Source organism: Rana temporaria, chromosome 9 (assembly GCF_905171775.1).
Source record: "Rana temporaria chromosome 9, aRanTem1.1, whole genome shotgun sequence".
Taxonomy (NCBI): Eukaryota; Metazoa; Chordata; class Amphibia; order Anura; family Ranidae; genus Rana; species Rana temporaria.
Genome location: NC_053497.1, coordinates 44,522,445 through 44,542,417, shown reverse-complemented (window position 1 = coordinate 44,542,417; position 19,973 = coordinate 44,522,445). Strand labels below are relative to the sequence as shown.

The window sequence follows — 19,973 nt, the reverse complement described above, 5'->3', positions numbered from 1 at the left end:
ATGCGACGGGCGCAAGTACGTTAAATCTACGGAAGCGCCCCTTGCGGCTAGCGTAAATATGCACCCAAGATACGACGGCGTAGGAGACTTACATCGGTCGTATCTTGGCAAAATTCAGGCGTATCTGATTTCCAGAATACGCGTATAGATACGACGGCGCACATTTGGACTTACGACGGCGTATCTGGAGATACGTCGTCGTAAGTCCTTTCTGAATCCGGCCCAAGATGTTTAACACTTGAGATGCAACAAATATTTTTAGTGGTTACGTAGTGTATATATAATAGAGGTATGGAGGCATTTATCTTTGAAACTGGGACAGTTGGAAGCTATTTTATCATTCCAAACCTCTTGGTTTTGCAGGGAGAAGTTGAAACGTCGAATTTGATGGGCATTCTCGGCCATCACATGTACTCAGTGACAGAAACCAAATTAGTAAGTATGGAATAATTAAAGCTATTATAGATTTAAGATGACAGGTTGGGTGACAATCTCAGATGACGTGTAGAAGCCCCAAACCCTCAGGCCAGCTCCAGTCTATGGGGAGAAATAAATTGAGTGGATTATCAAACCTACCAATTCCGTTCAATTTGTACCCCCCATCTGTTTTTTTGACAATAAACATGGGTTTTGGAACAGCTATATGTTCTTTTAATTTACTGCCTGGGTCTCAAAAAATGTTGGAGGCCATTATTAGGCCAGGTCTACGTGTGTGAATTTAATCTCTTGCTATCGATAATTGTTAGTAATTGTTGGCGCTCCCTTCTTTTGCTACACATTAAAACCAGTTGACTGCTAATTAGATACTTGTCAATGTTGTTTAATCTCTCAGATGCAAAGTATAGTAGTGTAACTGCATTTTTTTGTTGAGGGAAAAGACATTGTATCCTAGCCAGTTAATACACTGCAAGGGATTAAAAAAAAATATTGGCAATATACTACCTGCTGGTTTTTATGTGAAGATGGGCAGATGGATTCCACTCCATTCCTAATTCCTGTGATCATTTACTACTTCCTAAATGCTAAATTGGATTGTCTGCCTGCTATTCTCCCATTATTAACCTTGCTGTTGAAATTCTTTGCTTTACTGGGTAAGTGGGCAAACAGCCTCTTTGCCTCCCCACTGCTCCAACAGTCCTACCCGCCATCAGGAACAGCCCCCTGATTGTAGTCTATGGTCACTAGCAGTGTTTCCTGGTGTTCAGTTCCTCCTTCCCATGCCCATCCTGACCCACATGCAATCCAGCAGTAATGCTTACCTAGGTTGGGAGAGGACTGCAGCTGTTATGGAACATCCAAGCTGTGCAGGTTCAGGCTGCTTCAGGGCACAGTTGTAGGCATTGGGCTAGATTCATGTAGATTTCCGCCGGCGTAGCATATTTCAGATACACTACGCCGCCGTAAGTTTGAGCAGCAAGTCCTGTATTCACAAAGAACTTGCGCTGTAATTTACGGCGGCGCAGTGTAACTGGGCCAGCGTTACCCCGCCTAATTCAAAATAGGCAGGTTGGGGGCGTGTTCTATGTAAAATACTAGTGACCCCACGTATTTGATGTTTCTAACGAATGGCGCATGCGCCGTCTGTGTACGTATCCCAGTGCGCATGCTCCAAATGACGTTGGCAAATCGTCATGCTTTCGACGTGAACGTAAATTAGGGCCAGCCCCATTCACGGACGAGTTACGCAAACGAAGTAAAATTTTGAAAAATTTTACGCGGTTCCGACGCCCATACTTAACATTGGCTGCGCCATGTTTTTGGTGGTTTATCTTTACGCCTGAAAACCCCTTATGTAAACGGCGTATCTTTACTGCGACGGCCGGGCGTACGTTCGTGAATAGGCGTATCTAGCTGATTTACATATTCTAGGCGTAAATCAGCGTACACGCCCCTAGCGGGGTCTTACTGTAATATGAAAACACACGATACTTATACACTATATCAACTTGGTCCTTAATGGAAACACTTGTGTATACACACTGCCCTTTGTCTTCAACTTATTAGGTCAGGGGTGTCCAAACTTTTTTCAAAGAGGGCCAGATTTGATTAAGTGAACATGCGTGAGAGCCGACTATTTTGCCTGACATTCTTAGAACCAATAAAAATTCGGTCTAAGTGTGTTCGTCCGAGCACTAATACACTACCCAACAAGAATTCTCTTGCCTTTGTGGCTGTGTGTGGTGAAGAGATGAGCTTGGTCGTGCTATTTGGATATACTGTATATATTTTGTGGCCCCAACAAATTCAAGAGCGCTGCTCAGGACTAAGGATGAGCTTGGGCGTGTTATTTGGATATACCGTATTTATCGGCATATAACACGCACAGGCTTACCATTGCCATGAATGCAGCCTCACCATTGCCACCAATGCAGCCTCACAATTGCCACCAATGCAGCCTCACAATTGCCACCAATGCAGACTCACATGTGCCATAAATGCAGACTCACATGTGCCATAAATGCAGCCTTACCATTGCCATCAGTGCAGCCTGATTGATGCCCATCTGCATCCTCGGAGCGCAGAGGGAGGGGGGCGGGACGAGTGCCGACAGATTACAAAAAGGAGAATCTCTTGTTTACTCTGTGGCCACTTTAATACAAAGTCTTACCTCCTATGATAGACAGAACAGTCGTCCAATGGCATCCCAGGAGACTTCCAATACAGACGCTGCTGAGTAAACAGGAGATTCTCTTCGCGTAATCTGACGGCTCTCGTCCTGCCCCCTCCCTGTGCCCTCCAAGGCAGCGCCGATAAATACGGTATATAGATTTTGTGGCCCTGGGGGCCACAAACAATATATATATCCAAATCCCCAGGAGGGCCATATTAAATCAACAGGTGGGCCGCATTTGGCCCACGGGCCAGACTTTGGACATGCCTGTATTAGGTAAACACAATATATTAATGGAAGGGTCCCTTAATTGTGAATGTACACAAATATTACCTCTATACAGGAACCTATGTGAACAGGTTAACAGCTGCAGGAGAGCTCCAGCCCTCCTCTGGTCCTACTCCAGTCCCTTACTTTCTGCTTTCAAGAAATGCATCCAGCTACTTCCCAGCAGCAGAAAAAGGAAAGGGGGTGCACTGTGATGTAGGGGAGAGTGGGGGATTCAACTTCTGATGGTGGGGTGGCTCTAACATTTAATCTTACAGATACAACCGGCCCTTTTGAGGGCAATCATAATGCTGTTGCGGCCCACGATGAAATTGAGTTTGACACCCCTGAACCCAGAAGTTTCTAGGGGTTTCTAAGCAATGATCAACTTCTGCCCCTTAGATAAGTAACCACTGATAACAATTTTCTTTTTAGTTATATGTCGGAGGGGGCGTGTTCTACCAATGACCAGAAGTAGATCTCTCGCCTAAGGAGCATTCTTCCCAGGGATGTTAATGTATAGTGAGCCGTATGTATAGTAATTGTTAGCAGGGGTTCCCTGAGCCCTGAAAGTTATTTTAAACATTACTCCATGTTTGATGTCGAGAAAGGCTGTCCATTAAATACTTTTAATGAACTGAGCTTGATAAAAAAATATGTGCATGCAATATTTAAACATGAATAAAAACACTACTATGAGACACGCCATGAGTGTTCACAACTTTTAGTGAAGAGCAAATGTGATAATGAGAAAGAGCCCAAAATTGGCTTTGCAGACCCCGCTAATCATTTCCTCCATGAGGAGCAAAGCAGAGGACTCTTCAAGTTACATCTTGGTGACTGTTTATACATTTATCTCCATTCAATACCTGATCCTTTCTTGCAGGTTCGGACCTTAAATGGGCCAGTATCTCTGCTCCGGGTCAGGAACCCTTGGGGACACACTGAGTGGACTGGACCCTGGAGAGATGGGTAGGATGTTTTATGTCTTTGTCATGTTTAAGGTGGAGCTGCCAGAACTGTTGAAAATACATTTCTGTGTTATTTTTCTCAGGGGTCCAGAATGGCATACTGTGATTGACTCCGAGCTGCCAGAGAATGTAGTTCTAGAGGATGGAGAATTCTGGTACCCAATGTCAATTTAAATATTGTCTTACAAGTCCAAGATAAACGTTTAACTCTTAATGTCAAAGTTGTTTCCAATATTGAGCCTCATTTTCAAAAGGAAATATACTATGGCTAAAAGTTTGAGGACACCTGACTTTCACACCCTTACCCATACCCAGGGCCACTGTTAGAAATCATGGGGTCCCCTACCGCCTATCTGATGGGGCTTCACTGCCAGTTTCCCTTACGAAATTGGCTGGGGTGCCAACATCGCGGGCTCCCTGAACAGGTAAGTGTGCATATATTAAAAGTCAACAGCTGCAGTATTTGTAGATGCTGACTTTTAATTTTTTTTTTTTTTAATAGGGCTGAGGACATAGCAGACCCGTGGAGATTCTCCATAGCAAACTCGCCAAACCATGTCTTTATGGTTCTGGCTCTATGAACAGGGCACAGTCATATTGAAACAACAGTATGTGCTTTCCCCAAATTGTTGCTACAAGGTTGTAATCACACAATTGTCTAAAAAGTCTTTGTATGTTGTAGCATATATAGTACTCTACACTGAAAACATCTGAAATCAGTCATTTGGAGGGTGTCCACAGTTAGCCATTGGGTATGATGGTCAGGGGTCGTCAAACATTTGGCCTTTTAGTGCAAATAAAATCTATCACCAATTTTAAAATAAAAATGAAAATGATCTCATTATTGTAAATTGGCTCCATAATTATATACTGTACTTAAAGACAACATAGCTTCACTTGGTACAACATTTCTTACATATTCCTCTCCTTGACAAAGAAATTCATTCGTTCAAAGCTATTGTCCAACCAGGAAATGGGTTAGCTTCCAAAAAAAAAAATTGCACGACTTTAGGAAAAATATCTAAAATAAATTATCTACTTAAAGTGGAGGTTCACCCTATAAAAAATTTCTAACACTAGATCCAGCCCAGTTCTGCATATAAAATGACACTGACCTTTTTTTTTTTTTTTTCTCGTAGATATCGTTTAGCCTTAGAATTCCCCGCGGCTTCCGGGTAGGGAATCCCGCGGGAGTGGGCCTGTGTGCGCCGTCGTTTAGCATGTCAATCAATTGGCATGTCAATAGGAATGCCCACTCCCGCGGGATTCCCTACCCGGAAGCCGCGGTGAATTCTAAGGCTAAACGATATCTAAGAGAAAAAAAAAAAAAAGGTCAGTGTCATTTTATATGCAGAACTGGGCTGGATCTAGTGTTAGAATTTTTTTATAGGGTGAACCTCCACTTTAAGGTTCTATTCTGTAACTTATTGTTAATCGTAAACTCATGTCATATAATATTTTTTTGAGTAATATGTCAAAGGTGAAATTGTATCATTTAATGGTGATCAGATTACTATACTGCTATACCTAGTACTAATATTGTGTCTCTAAATGCAGGATTGCAGTTGAGGATTTCAAAACAAATTTCCACTTTCTGGAGATCTGTCACTTGGGAACCCAGAGCCTCTTGGAAACTGGCAGTGCTGCTAAACCCTGGGAGTATGTGATGTATGAAGGGCGCTGGGTGAAAGGACTTTCATCAGGGGGCAGCCCTACCTCTGGTAATTGATGGGTACATTCTTCCAAGTCTCAGTTTTCTTGTGTCTTTGTCACTTGAAGCGGGAGAGATATACCACCGTTGTCTTCTTGAAGTGGACCTGTGATTTGCCTTTACTGGAACAGGTTCTCTTTACTGTATGGGTCATAAGCTACATGTATTTAATTTTCCCCCTTTTGCTATTAGCCCACCTTTTTTGAAATTTTGGTGCGGGGTTCCCCTTAATATCCATACCAGACCTGAAGGGCCTGATATGGAATTTGGGGGGCCCCACACTTTTTTTTGGTCTGGGGGCTCCGCTTAATATTCATACCAGACCCAAAGGGCCTGGTAATGGACTGGGGGGGGGGACCCCTGCCGTTTTTTTCAATGACTTTGATCTGTATTGCCAGGACCCGACAATTCATGAATAGCCGCGAGTAGTTGTAAATGACTTTTTTTCCATTAGAAATGACATTTTGTGCAGGGACAGTTCTAAACACGGGAAACATGCGCTACTTTACAAGCATACAATACACACCCCCCCCCCCAGTACGAAATTTAAAGTAATATTTCACTTTTATTGTTTCACTTCAAGCATTATTTAAATCACTGCTCCCGAAAAAACGGTGATTTTTAAAACTTTTTTTTGCATTGATGCATATTCCCTGGGGCAGGACCCAGGTCCCCAAACACTTTTTATGACAAACACTTGCATATTAACCTTTAAAATTAGACTTTTAAAGGGTGTTCCACGGCTTTTCGAATTTGCCGCGAACACCCCAAATTGTTAGATGTTCGAGTCGAACTCATGTTCGACTCGAACATAAAGCTTATCCCTAGTTCTGACCGTAATAAAGAAAAAAAATATGTACAAAGTTATTACATGTCCCCCTTTAAGTGCCCCAAGTTGCCATCAAGTCAATGTGGACTTCAGGTGACCAAGTGGATAGTCATTTTCCAGAATGATCTGTCTTCCCTTTGGGTCTCCAGTGATTGCAATGGCATGTTCATACTTTCTGTGACTGCATTCAGCTATTTCATTGCTAGTTGTCTTCTTTTTAAGTCAGCTTTTTGGAGAATTATTGCCTTTTTCCAGTGAGTTAGATTTTCTCATAATATGTCCAAAATAGGACACTATCAGTCCAGTTATCTGGGCTTCCAAGGAAAGATTGGGCTTGGTTTATTGAGGGACCCATTTGTGTATTTTTCTTGCGGTTTATTATATTCTTATGCCGCGTACACACGATCGGAAATTCCGACAAGAAAACGGTGGACTTTTTCTGACGGAATGTTGGCTCAAACTTGTGTTGCATACACACGGTCACATAAATCTTGTCGGAAATTCCGACCGCCAAGAACGTGGTGACGTACAAGACATACAACGAGCCGAGATCAATGAAGTTCAATAGGCAGTTGATTCGGCAGCTTGATTCTGAGCATGCGTGTTTTTTTGTGCGTCTGAATTGCATACAGACGAGCGGATTTTCCGATAGGAACTTTTTCCGTCTGAAAAATAGAGAACCTGCTCTCAATCTTTTGTTGGCGGAAATTCCGATGGATCATACACATGGTCCAGAATTTCAGACCAAAAGCTCACATCTGACTACTTCTTCACCTACACCAAAGTTCAAAGGCAATAATACTTTTCCTCCCTAATTTCTTTATTGTCCATGTCCATAGAGAGTGATAGAGAATATCATAGCCTGGACAATTCCGAATATTGTCTTTTATATCTTTACAGATTGTTATTGGATGAACCCACAATTTTCACTGTCACTCTCAGGGAATGAAAACACTCCATGCAGCTTTATTGTATCCATCATGCAGAAACACCAGAGGTTACGAAAAACCACACAGCGTGTAGCTTGTCATATATTTAAGGTAACATAGTGGTTAGCATTGCAGCACTTGGGACTCATGTCCAGACACTAGATATTCTCCCTATGCAAACACTCTAAAAACATTCTAGTGGGTTAATTGGCTCCTGTCAAAATTTGCCCTAGTATGTACTGTATTTGCATTTATATATGCATATGAGACAGGTCCCTAAAACCTAGTACACACGGGCCGAATGTCGGGCGGCATCGACCAGTTTAATAGAAACCGCCCAATATTTGATCAGTGTGTAAGGCAGCCGGTTCTGTTGAAGGGTCATGACTGAAAAAGGTCTGCCAACCGGCTCCCGATCAGAATAATGCCAATGGCTGAGAGCGCGTTCTGGCAGAGGGGCCATCCCCTAGTCAAAACACAATAGCGCACATAGGCGTGTGCACAGGGTGTGCCAGGTGTGCCCAGGCACACCCTAATCACCCTGTGCTGCACATATCCCCCCTGCTGCTTGGCTGCAGAGAAATCTCTGTCCTAAGCCCCCTTTCCCTGTCTCAACAGTGAGATATCAGGGGTCTGTTTAGGCCCCTGATATCTCACCAAAGCCCTCCAATGGTGCTCCTAAAAAATTGTAAAAGAAAATAATAAATTATTATAAAAACATATTGTAAAAAATAATGAAAAAAATGTAATTGTTAAAAGTAATAAACTGCCCACTGACACCATAAACTGTTCTACTATCCATTGCCCTACTGCCCTATATATATATATATATATATATATAGATAGATAGATAGATAGATAGATAGATAGATAGATAGATAGATAGATAGATAGATAGATATATAGATTTATATAGACATACGCATGTGTGTTTGAGTTTTGGGGTGCACACCCTAATGTAATAGGCTGCACACAGCTATGATAGCACAGCAGAGGAGATCACTGTATTAACATCAGATTGTTCGTACAGCTACTCCGACCTGAGCGGGAAAAAAAACTAGCAGTGTGTACAGGGCTTTTGATTTATAAGCTTCCTGAGAGCAGGAACTGATGTGAATGTACCATAAATAAAGTGCTGTATTAATTGTTGTCACCTGTAATATAGGGTGACCACATTTCCAAACTACCATTCAGGGACACCCTCCCTTCCCAAAAATCAGCTTGTGCTGTAACGAATCGCAGCACAATGATTGGACACGAGGCGCGATTTATGATTTCTACAATCACAAGCAGGGGGCGGGTTTGTGCTCCTCCAGGCTTTCCCGGCCAGGACAAGTACTGTCAGTGAGTAAAGCGGTGATGTGGTCTTTTTTGGGGGCATCAGATTGGCCCGTGGGGATGGCTGTGTCAGTTTCATTCCGGGACACTGTATTGTCCCGGAATGAATGTGCCCGGGACAGACCTGCAAAATGCGGGACTGTCCCGGGCAATCCGGGACACGTGGTCACCCTATTGTGTACACAGGCATCAAAACTGCTTGGTTGTTCTCCATCCAAGTCAGCAGGAATGCAAAAGCAGTTTGATACAGACCAGAAATACCTCTGAAGCATCTTTCCATCTACATGAGCCCTTACAAAGACAAGTATTGTGTTCTTACATCTTCTGCGTCATTCTTTATAATGTAATTTATAAATAGTAAATCCAATAGCGCGATTAAAATCCCTTGTAATAAATGAAATACAAAGGGCAAACTAAGGACATGCTTGCAGGTATTTTATCACTTAAAATAAAACATTTTTTTTGGATCAGCTATACCTAATAATAAAAAATATTGGAGTAGATTATAAATAGATGTATAAATAGATGTAAACAGGGGTACTGTTTTCTATAATTTATAGATACCGTGGCAGTCATTTGAGTTTATAGCCATTATTTGTTGTGTATTGCAGGAGGGTGACACACATGCATATCTGTTCCAAGACAAGCTGTGTTCCTTGCAGCCGATTCTCAGTGCTGGGCCCTGTGTTAATCACAGAGAAGTGGTAATCTGCTCCAGCCTTCCTCCAGGAAACTATATCATCATCCCATCTCTGGAGGAGTGCAACGAGGGGGAGTTTTTGGTCAGAGTCTTGACTGAAAAGGGAAATTCTTCTAGGTAACTATGACATCGATAGAATTTTTTTAAAAGGTGCTGTACCTGTAGAGCAGGCATGTCCAAAGTCCGGCCCATGGGCCGAATGCGGCCCTTGTTCCGGTTTAATGTGCCCCCCCTGATAATTTGGATATATATATCTTTTGCGGCCCCCGGGCTACTAAAGATATATACTGCATTTATCAGCGCTACCTCAGAGGGGACACGGAGGGGGCATAACAAACGTTTACTCAGCGGCATCTGTACTAGGAAGTTCTGTCTCCTGAGCTGCCATTGGAAGACTGTTCTATCTATCATAGAATGTAGGACTTGCTATTAAAAGAGGCCGCTGAGAAAACAGGAGATTCTCCTGCATGTAATCTGTTAGCGCTCGTCCCGCCCCCTCCCTGTCCCCTCCGAGGCTGCAAATGGGCATGGATCAGGCTGCACTGATGGCCATAGTGAGGCTGCATTAATGGCAATGGGGAGCCTGCATTGATGGGGACTGACCCTCATTTTGCTTCACAGTTCTTAATTTAAAATTGTTTTTCCCCCCCTAAAACTTCCCTCTTAAAGTGAAGGTGCGTGTTATACACCGATAAATAAGGTATACATAAAATAACACTCCCAAGCTCATCCTTAGTCTTGAGTGGCGCTCGGGGATTTGTTGGGGCCACAAAAGATAGATATCTATATAGATATCTATATCTATAGATAGATAGATACAAATAACATGCCCAAGCTCAACTCTTCACCACACAGCCACAAAGGCAGGAGAATTCTTGTTGGGCAGTGTATTCGTTGCTCCGACAAACACACTTTGAGCAAATTTTAATAGTTCAAAGAATGTCAGGCAAAAATGGTCAGCCCTCATGCATTTTCACTTCATCAAATCTGGCCCTCTTTGAAAAAAGTTTGGACACCCCTGCTGTAGAGCAATATAGCCTCCACTTCAACACCCTGGAAAACCAAGAATAAACTCAGCAAAATATATTTTTTATTTGTCTGGAGAAGAACTATGCCGCATACACACGATTGGAAATTCCGAAAAGAAAAACGTGAATTTTTTTCGGACGGAATTTTGGATCAAACTTGTGCAGCATACACACGGTCACACAAAATTCCGACCGTCAAGAACGCGGTGACGTACAACACTACGACGAGTCGAAAAAAATGAAGTTCAATGATTCCGAGCATGCATGCGTGTTTTTTTGCGTGTCGGAATTTCATGCAGACGATCAGAATTTCTGACTTTTCTTGTCCAAAAATTTGAGAACCAGCTCTCAAATTTCTGCTGTCGGAAATTTCGGACAAAAAAAGTCAGATGGAGCCTACACACGGTCAGAATTTCCGACCAAAAGCTTACATCATACTTTTCTTGACGGAAATTCTGATCGTGTGTACGCGGCATAAGAACATACGCTCACCGGCCACTTTATTGTGTACACCATGCTAGTATTGGGTTGCACCCCCTCTTGCCTTCAGAACTACCTTAATTCTCATGGCATAGATTCAACAACATGTTGGAAACATTCCTCAGAGATTTTGGTCCATAATGACATGTGGCATCACGCAGTTGCTGCGGATTTGTTGGCTGCACATCCATGATGCAAATATTCCATTCCACCACATCCCAAAGGTTCTCTATTGGATGAGATGTGGTGACTGTGGAGGCCATTGGAGTACAGGGACCTCATTGTCCATTGGTGAGATGATTGGAGCTTTGTGACATGGTGCATTATCCTACTGGAAGGAGCCATCAGAAGATGGGGACACTGGAGTCATAAAGGGATGGACATGGTCAGCAACAATACTCAAGTGGGCCGTGGCAGTTAAACGATGCTCAATTGGTACTAAGGGGTCCAACGTGTGCCAAGAATATATCCCCCCCCCCCCCACCATTACACCACCAGCCTGAACTGTTGATGCAAGGCAGGCTAGGTCCATGCTTATATGTTGTTTACACCAAATTTTGACCGCACCATCTGAATATCGTAGCTGAAATCGAGACTTATCAGAACAGGCAACGTTTTTCCAATCTTCTTGTGTCCAATTTTGGTGAGCCTATGCGAATTGTAGCCTCAGTTTCTTTGTTCTTAGCTGACAGGAGTGGCACCCAGTGTGGTCTTCTGCTGCTGTAGCCCATCTGCTTTAAGGTGTGTTGTGCATTCAGAAATGGTATTCTGTATACCTTGGTTAGAACGAGTGGTTATTTGAGTTAATGTTGCCTTTCTATCATCTCGAATAGACATGTGCGCTGCCAAAAAATTTGTTTTTTTCGTTTCTTATTTTCGTTTTTAATTTTTTCGGAAATTCGGGAAATAAAAAAAAAAAAATCGGAAATTCGGGAAAATAGAAAAATATTTTTTTTTAGTTTTTTTGCTTTTTTCGTAAATTCGGAAAATTCGAAAATTCGGAATTCTGAAATTCGGAATTCCAAATTTTCGGATTTCCGAAAAAGCAAAAAACGAATAAAACTGGAAAAAAATAAATTTTCCGAAAAAAACGAATGAAACGAAAATGAAAAAAACTAATTTTCGGAAATACGGAAATTCTAAAAATTCGGAAATTTTCCATTTTAGAATTTTAGATTTTCGAACTTTAGATTTTTGAATGTTACAATTTTGAAATTTCGAAATTCTTAAATTCAGGTTTTTATAATTTTCGGATTTTTTTTTATTCAAAAATTCGAAAATTCGAAATCCAAATTTCCATAAATCCGAATTTCGGAAATTTCGGAAATGAAAAAATTCGGAAATACAAAGAAATTTAAAAATTTTAAAATTAAAAAAATCCACAATTTCGAAAATTCCACAAGTTCGAAAATGAACAATTCGTAAATTCGAAAATGAAAAATTCGAAAATTAAAAATTCGAAATTTGAAAAATTCGAAATGTTTAAAATCGAAAATGAATTCAAATTCGAAAAATAAAAATTTTAGAAATTTGAAAATTCGAAAATTGAAAAAAATCGAAATTCGAAAATTTAAAATTCGAAATTTAGAAAATTTGAAAATTCTAAAATGAAAAATTCTAAAATTTGAAATTTTGAAAATCGAAAATGAAAAATTCTAAATTTATTTTTAAATTTAGAAATTCGAATATTGGAAATTTGAAAATTCGAAATTTGAATATTTGAATATTCGAAAATTCGGAATTTCTAAAATAAAAAAATGTGAAAATGAAAAAAAACAAAGAATTTTCATATTTTCAAACTTCCAAAAATACGAATTTCCGAAATTCTGAAATACGAAAATTCGGAAATTAAAAAAATTCGGAAATACGAAAATTTGGAAATGAAAAACTCGGAAATTCGAAATTTCGGAAGTCCGAAAATTCAGAAATGGAAAAAGTCAGAAAATTCGGAAATAACAAATTTGTTAATACGAAAATTCGGAATTAATGAATTTTCGTTAAAAAACTAATTAGAAACTAAACGAATTGCACATGTCTAATCTCGAACCAGCCTGCCAATTCTCTTCTCACCTCTGACATCAACAAGGCGTTTTTGTCCACACAACTGTCGCTCACTGGATATTTGGATAACCATTCTCTGTAAACCCTAGAGATGGTTTTGCGTGAAAAAATCACAGTAGTTAATAAGTTTGTGAAATACTCAGACCAGTCCGTCTGGCACCAACAACCATGCCACATTCAAAGTTACTTAAATGCCCTTTCTTCCCCATTCTGATGCTCGGTTTGAACTTCAGCAAGTTGTTTTTACCACATCTAGATGCCTAAATGCATTGAGGTGCTGCCACCTGATTAGCAATTTGTGTTACCAAACAATTGAACAGGTGTACCTAATAAAGTGGCCGGTGTGTGTATACCAGTTCTTTAAATTGCTCAAAAGACTATACAATCTATTCTATGGAAAGTTCACTGGAAAGTTTTAATGATCGATATTCATGATCCAAAATCATTTACACAGATGTACTTAGATCTGTAGATCAGCCATTTTTTTTAAATCTGTTTCAGGGCACTGGAAAACAACATGGAGTGCAAAGAAATTCTGGTAAGTGCAGACTTGTATTGTGTTAGGCTGGGTTCACACTACGATTTTCCCGTCCGTCAGCCGCATACGATTTAAATGAAAAAACGTATGCGGCTGAAACGGACATAAACGTATGGAACCGCACATATGTGCGTTTTCCATTGACATTAATGTTAAAAAAAAACTTATGCGTTTGCCATACTGTTTCAAAAACGGCCGCAAAACCGTGGTTGAACACGGTTTTGCGTACGTTTAAAAAACGTTTTGCCAGCAAATCGTACGCACCCGGATGCATCTGAGTGCATACGATTTGCAATGCATTGTCAATCTATACGTTTTCCCGTCCGGGCCCGTACGTTTTCAATACTGAAATCGTATGCGGCTGACGGACGGGAAAATCGTAGTGTGAACCCAGCCTTAGCTATCAATTTATGTGGAAAGTTTGAAGTGATTCCCTTTTGTTGGTTGCCATAAGTTTGTAATGATGCATGCTTTGGTAACATAGTAAGTTCCTTCCTCCAAAAATATTCAATTGTATAATATGCTGGAGGAAGGAAACTAACATGTCCCAAAGCTCAAAAGTTTGGACCTTTTATTAACCACTTAAGCCCCGGACCATATTGCTGGTCAAAGACCAGAGCACTTTTTGCGATTCGGCACTGCATCGCTTTAACTGACAATTGCGCGGTCGTGCGACGTGGCTCCCAAGCAAAATTGCCATCCTTTTTTTCCCACAAATAGAGCTTTCTTTTGGTGGTATTTGATCACCTCTGCGGTTTTAATTTTTTGCGCTATAAACAAAAATAGAGCGACAATTTTGAAAAAAAATAATATCTTTTACTTTTTACCATAATAAATATCCCCCAAAAATATATAAAAAACAATTTTTTCCTCAGTTTAGGCCGATACGTTTTCTTCTACATATTTTTCTTTAAAAAAAATCACAAAAAGCGTTTATTGATTGGTTTGCGCAAAAGTTATAGCGTTTACAAAATAGGGGGTAGTTTTATGGCATTTTTATTAATATTTTTTTTTACTAGTAATGGTGGCGATCAGCGATTTTTTTTTTTTTGGTACTGCGACATTATGCCAGACACTTCGGACACATTTTTGGGACCATTGGCATTTTTATAGCGATCAGTGCTATAAAAATGCATTGATTACTATAAAAATGCCACTGGCAGGGAAGGGGTTAACACTAGGGGGTGGGGAAGGGGTTAAGTATGTTCCCTGGGTGTGTTCTAACTGTAGGGGGGGTGGACTCACTAGGGGAATGACTGATCGCTGTTCATACATTGTATGAACAGACGGTCAGGCATTTCTCCCCCTGACAGGACCGGGAGCTATGTGTTTACACACACAGGTCCCCATCCCCGCTCTGTAACGAGCGATCGCGGGTGCCCGGCGGTAATCGTGACCGTCGGGCATGTGCGCGGGAGTCAGGAGCGAGCGGGGGGCGCGCGCCCCTAGTGGCCGCTTTGCGAGGCGACGTAGAGCTACGGGCTCTTGCGTAGGAGAGCTGACCTGCCACCGTAGAACAGTTCTACGGCGGCTGGTCGGCATGTAGTTAAAGTGATACTTAACACACACTGTTTAATTTACTGTATTTTTCGGACCATAAGACGCACCTAGATTTTAGAGGTGAAAGATTTAGAAAAAAAAGATTCTGACCCAAATGGTGTACTGAATATTTTATAAAATTTAACAGAATTATATTTCAACCATGTAAAGTGAACAGAAGTCAACAATGACATTAAGAACCATCATCACTGTCATTAACAAATAAGGAGAGACTTTAAAAGGGTTGTAAAGGTAAAAGTTTTTTTACCTTAATGCATCCTATGCCCCCCCCCCCCCCCCCCCCCAGAGCCCCCGTTTTACTTACCTCACCGTTCAAAAGTCCCGGGCGCGTGCTTGTCATCTTGCTCGGTTCCCAGCCTGGCCGTTGATTGGCTAGGCTAGGCGGATTGATAGCAGCGCAACCATTGGCTGGCGCTGCTGTCAATCACAGCGGATGACGCGGCGCGCCGGGGGGCGGGGCCGAGTGATAAAGTCGGCGGCTATGGCCACCGGCTGTATCACGGGAGCGCGCTTGCAAAAGCTTTTCACCATGCGAGGGAGCTCGCATGAATATGGAAAGCTTTTGCGAGGAGGAGCCGAGACAGCCGCCGAGGGACCCCAGAAGACACGGATCCGGGTCACTCTGTGCAAAATGATCTGCACAGTGGAAGTAAGTATAACATGTTTGTTATTTAAAAAAAAAAAAAAATTGTGCCTTTTAGTGTTCCTTTAAGGTTTGAGTACTCTTCTAGTTTTCTGGGAACCCCAAGAACTCATCATCGCTAGTGTCAGAATTTATGAAGCTCAGTTGCTCACAATCACTGACATCACTTTCTTCGCTATCTTCATATACGATACAATCTTCAGTTCCATCTAAGGCATTGCTAATGCCACATTTTTTGAATGACTGTACAACAATTTCCTCCTTCACTGAGTGTCATGATGTTTGCCTCTTCATTCGTCCAGTAGGTGTCAGATCATGATTACCAGCAGCCATCCATTTGTTCCACTCTTCTCGCATAAAGACTTTAACCACTTAACGACCGCCTCCTGCATATATACGTCAGCAGAATGGCACGGCTGGGCAGATCCACGTACAGGTACGTCCTGTACATTTACCCAGCCGTGGGTCCGAAGCTCCGGGACCCGCGGACCCGATCGCCGCTGGGGTCCTGCGATCGAACGGGGAGAGCCACGTGTAAACACGGCTTCCCCGTGCTTCACTGTGGCGGCTGCATCGATCGTGTCATCCCCTTTATAGGGAGACACAATCGATGACGTCACTCCTACAGCCATACCCCCCTACAGTTGTAAAAAACAAACTAGGTGAAACATAACTCCTTCATCGCCCCCTGTGGTTAACTCCCAAACTGCAACTGTCATTTCCACAATAAACAATGCATTTTAAATGCATTTTTTGCTGTGAAAATGACAATGGTCCCAAAAATGTGTCAAAATTGTCCGAAGTGTCCGCCATAATGTCGCAGTCACGAAAAAAATCACTGATCGCCGCCATTAGTAGTAAAAAAAAAAAAAAATTATAAAAATGCAATAAAACTATCCCTTATTTTGTAAACGCTCTAAATTTTGCGCAAACCAACCGATAAACGCTTATTGCAAATTTTTTTTACCAAAAATATGTAGAAGAATACGTATCGGCCTAAACGGAGGAAAAAAACAATGTTTTCATATATTTTTGGGGGATATTTATTATAGCAAAAACTAAAAAATATTGAATTTTTTTTCAAAATTGTCGCTCTATTTTTGTTTATAGCGCAAAAAATAAAAACCGCAGAGGTGATAAAATACCACCAAAAGAAAGCTCTATTTGTGGGGAAAAAAAGGACGCCAATTTTGTTTGGGAGCCACGTCGCACGACCGCGCAATTGTCAGTTAAAGCAACGCAGTGGCGAATCGCAAAAAGGGGCCTGGTGCTTTACCTGCATTTTGGTCCGGGGCTTAAGTGGTTAAATGGTTTGTTGATGGAAACATCAAGAGGTTGCAACTGGCTGGTAAGACCCCCAGGAATCACAGCTAGATGAGTCTTCACTTCTTTAAAGCACTTTTTGTAGTTTCGCTAATATGTGCTCTTGTCTGGTCAAGCACTAATAAGGCAGGTTTTTTTCAGAAGCCCTCCAGGACGTTTGGACCAGACTTTTTCAACCCATACTCTCATTCCATTTTCGTCCATCCATCCTTTGTCATGAACATGTACAACAACTCCTCGTGGAATCACTTCTTTTGGAAAGGTTTTCCTTTTGAAAATTAGCATGGGCGGCATTTTGGTGCCGTCTGCACAGCAGGACAACACAACCGTGTAATGGGTTTTCTCATGTCCTGAGGTTTTGACAATTATGGTTTTGGCACCTTTCAGATCAACAGTCCTATTAGATGGCACATCAAAGGTTAGCGGGACTTCATCCATATTCCCAATCTGGGCGATTTCAAAACCATTTTTCTTCCTAGAATCAATCACAAATTTGAGAAAAGACAATCTTAGATTCATATTCTTTAGGCATTTTTTGCACAATTCTAGTTTTGGTGCGCAAAACAAGGTCACATAGCTTCATAAATCTGTAGCACCACGATGGTGATCCAATAAAATCCTGAATGCCTTTCTCTACAGCAGTGGTCTCAAAGTACCGGCCCGCGGGCCATTTGCGGCCCGCGGCACAGTTATAAATGGCCCGCAGGCAGGGTGGAAGTGAGGGGAGCAAATAGTAAAAAAAAAAATCATTTTTTTTTTTTTTTGTGAGCTGGTGCTATCTGGTGGTGAGCCGTTGGTATTACAAGTTATTACCACCAGATGTGAGCTGGCGCCATCTGGTGGTGGCCATTGGTATTACAAGTTAAGCATTACAAGTTAAACAGCAATTCTAATGTCATTTTACATTATTTTCACTGCCATCTTCTTCCCTCTATTTAGAACCCCCAAACATTATATATATTTTTTATCCTAACACCCTAGAAAATAAAATGGCGATCGTTTACTTTCTTTCTGTTACGCCGTATTTGCGCAGCGGTCTTACAAGCGCACTTTTTTGGGAAAAAATTACACTTTTTTTAATAAAAAAATAAGACAACAGTAAAGTTATCCCCATTTTTTTTTTATATTATGAAAGATAATGTTACGCTGAGTAAATTCATACCCAACATGTCACGCTTCAAAATTGCGTCCGCTTGTGGAATGCCGACAGACTTTTTTACCCTTTAAAATCTTCATAGGTGACGTTTAAATAAATCTACAGGTTGCATGTTTTAAGTTACAGAGGAGGTCTAGTGCTAGAATTATTGCTCTCGCTCTACCAATCGCAGCGATACCTCACATGTGTGGTTTGAACACTGTTTACATATGTGGGCGCTGCTCGCGTATGTGTTCGCTTCTGCGCGCAAGCCCGTCGGGACGGGGTGCGTTTTCTGGCTCCTAACTTTTTTAGCTGGCTCCTAGATTCCAAGCAAATTTGTCAAACCCTGACTTACACCAGTGCTGGTGGTAATAATGCGCTCGCTGACACCAGTGCTGGGGGTAATAATGTGTTCGCTGACACCAGTACTGTTGTTTTTGAAGTTTGAAAGTTTGCATGCAGCCCCTCATGGCATATGAAAACTTGTCTTGTGGCCCTCAGGTAATTTGAGTTTGAGACCCCTGCTCTACAGCAAGGCATTTGGCTTCATATATTCTAATTTTTGTAGAGACTGAGAAGCCATTATTCCGATGATGTGTGGTCCGTTCTTTCATGGCCACTTCTAACTGTGGCCACTTTGCAGCATGCCCGCGAAAAGTGCGCTTACTTTTATTTGCTTTTTTAAGCTGATCCTCCTGTTTCCTCCACTCTCTTATAATTTTTTCAGTTGGAGGTGGCCCAAAATGTCTCTCCGCTGCTCTGTTCCCATGTTCCTTAGCATATTTTACTGCTTCCAATTTAAAAGGAATTTTATATGCAAGCCTTTTCTGCTTCATCATAATTTCTGCTTTAGGACCTGGTCCCTGGCCCTGCTGTGGGTGGCTGAGCTGGCACCTGGGCCCTGCTGTGGGTGGCTGAGCTGGCACCTGGTCCCGGCAATGGGTGGCTGAGCTGGCACCTGGTCTCTGCTGTGGGTGGCTGAGCTGGCACCTGGTCCCGGCAATGGGTGGCTGAGCTGGCACCTGGTCCCGGCAATGGGTGGCTGAGCTGGCACCTGGTCTCTGCTGTGGGTGGCTGAGCTGGCACCTGGTCCGGGCAATGGGTGGCTGAGCTGGCACCTGGTCCCGGCAATGGGTGGCTGAGCTGGCACCTGGTCTCTGCTGTGGGTGGCTGAGCTGGCACCTGGTCTCTGCTGTGGGTGGCTGAGCTGGCACCTGGTCCTGGCAATGGGTGGCTGAGCTGACCTGGTAATGGGTGGCTGAGCTGGCACCTGGTCCTTGCTGTGGGTAGCTGAGCTGGCACCTGGTCCCTGCTGTGGGTGGCTGAGCTGGCACCTGGTCCTGGCAATGGGTGACTGAGCTGACCTGGTCCTGGCAATGGGTGGCTGAGCTGGCACGTGGTCCCTGCTGTGGGTGGCTGAGCTGGCACCTGGTCCCTGCTGTGGGTGGCTGAGCTGGCACCTGGTCCCTGTTGTGGATGAATGAGCTGGCACCTGGTCCTGTCAGTGGGTGGCTGGGCTGGCACCTGGTCTCTGCTGTGGGTGGCTGAGCTGGCACCTGGTCTCTGCTGTGGGTGGCTGAGCTGGCACCTGGTCCCGGCAATATGTGACTGAGCTGGCACCTGGTCTCTGCTGTGGGTGGCTGAGCTGGAACCTGGTCTCTGCTGTGGGTGGCTGAGCTGGCACCTGGTCCCTGCTGTGGGTGGCTGAGCTGGCACCTGGTCCCTTCTGTGGATGGATGAGCTGGCACCTGGTCCCTGTTGTGGATGGATGAGCTGGCACCTGGTCCTGTCAGTGGGTGGCTGGGCTGGCACCTGGTCCCTGCTGTGGATGGATGAGCTGGTCCCT

The 19,973-nt window shown here is 42.7% G+C and overlaps 1 protein-coding gene across 6 annotated transcripts in view; it reads left to right on the top strand.

Moving 5' to 3' along the window:
- The window catches only part of LOC120913421 (calpain-9-like), a 78,741-nt gene that overhangs the window by 15,069 nt on the left and 43,699 nt on the right, over window positions 1-19,973 (top strand). For all 6 annotated transcript variants that reach the window (XR_005743511.1, XR_005743512.1, XM_040323335.1 and 3 more), the window contains exons 7-13: window positions 364-435; window positions 3,765-3,850; window positions 3,933-4,004; window positions 5,407-5,570; window positions 7,290-7,429; window positions 9,268-9,473; window positions 13,427-13,463. Coding sequence is in view for 4 of the 6 variants with exons in the window: in XM_040323335.1 (XP_040179269.1) it covers window positions 364-435; window positions 3,765-3,850; window positions 3,933-4,004; window positions 5,407-5,570; window positions 7,290-7,429; window positions 9,268-9,473; window positions 13,427-13,463 (777 nt within the window). In the remaining 2 variants the exon portion in view is untranslated. The remainder of the gene's footprint in view (window positions 1-363; window positions 436-3,764; window positions 3,851-3,932; window positions 4,005-5,406; window positions 5,571-7,289; window positions 7,430-9,267; window positions 9,474-13,426; window positions 13,464-19,973) is intronic.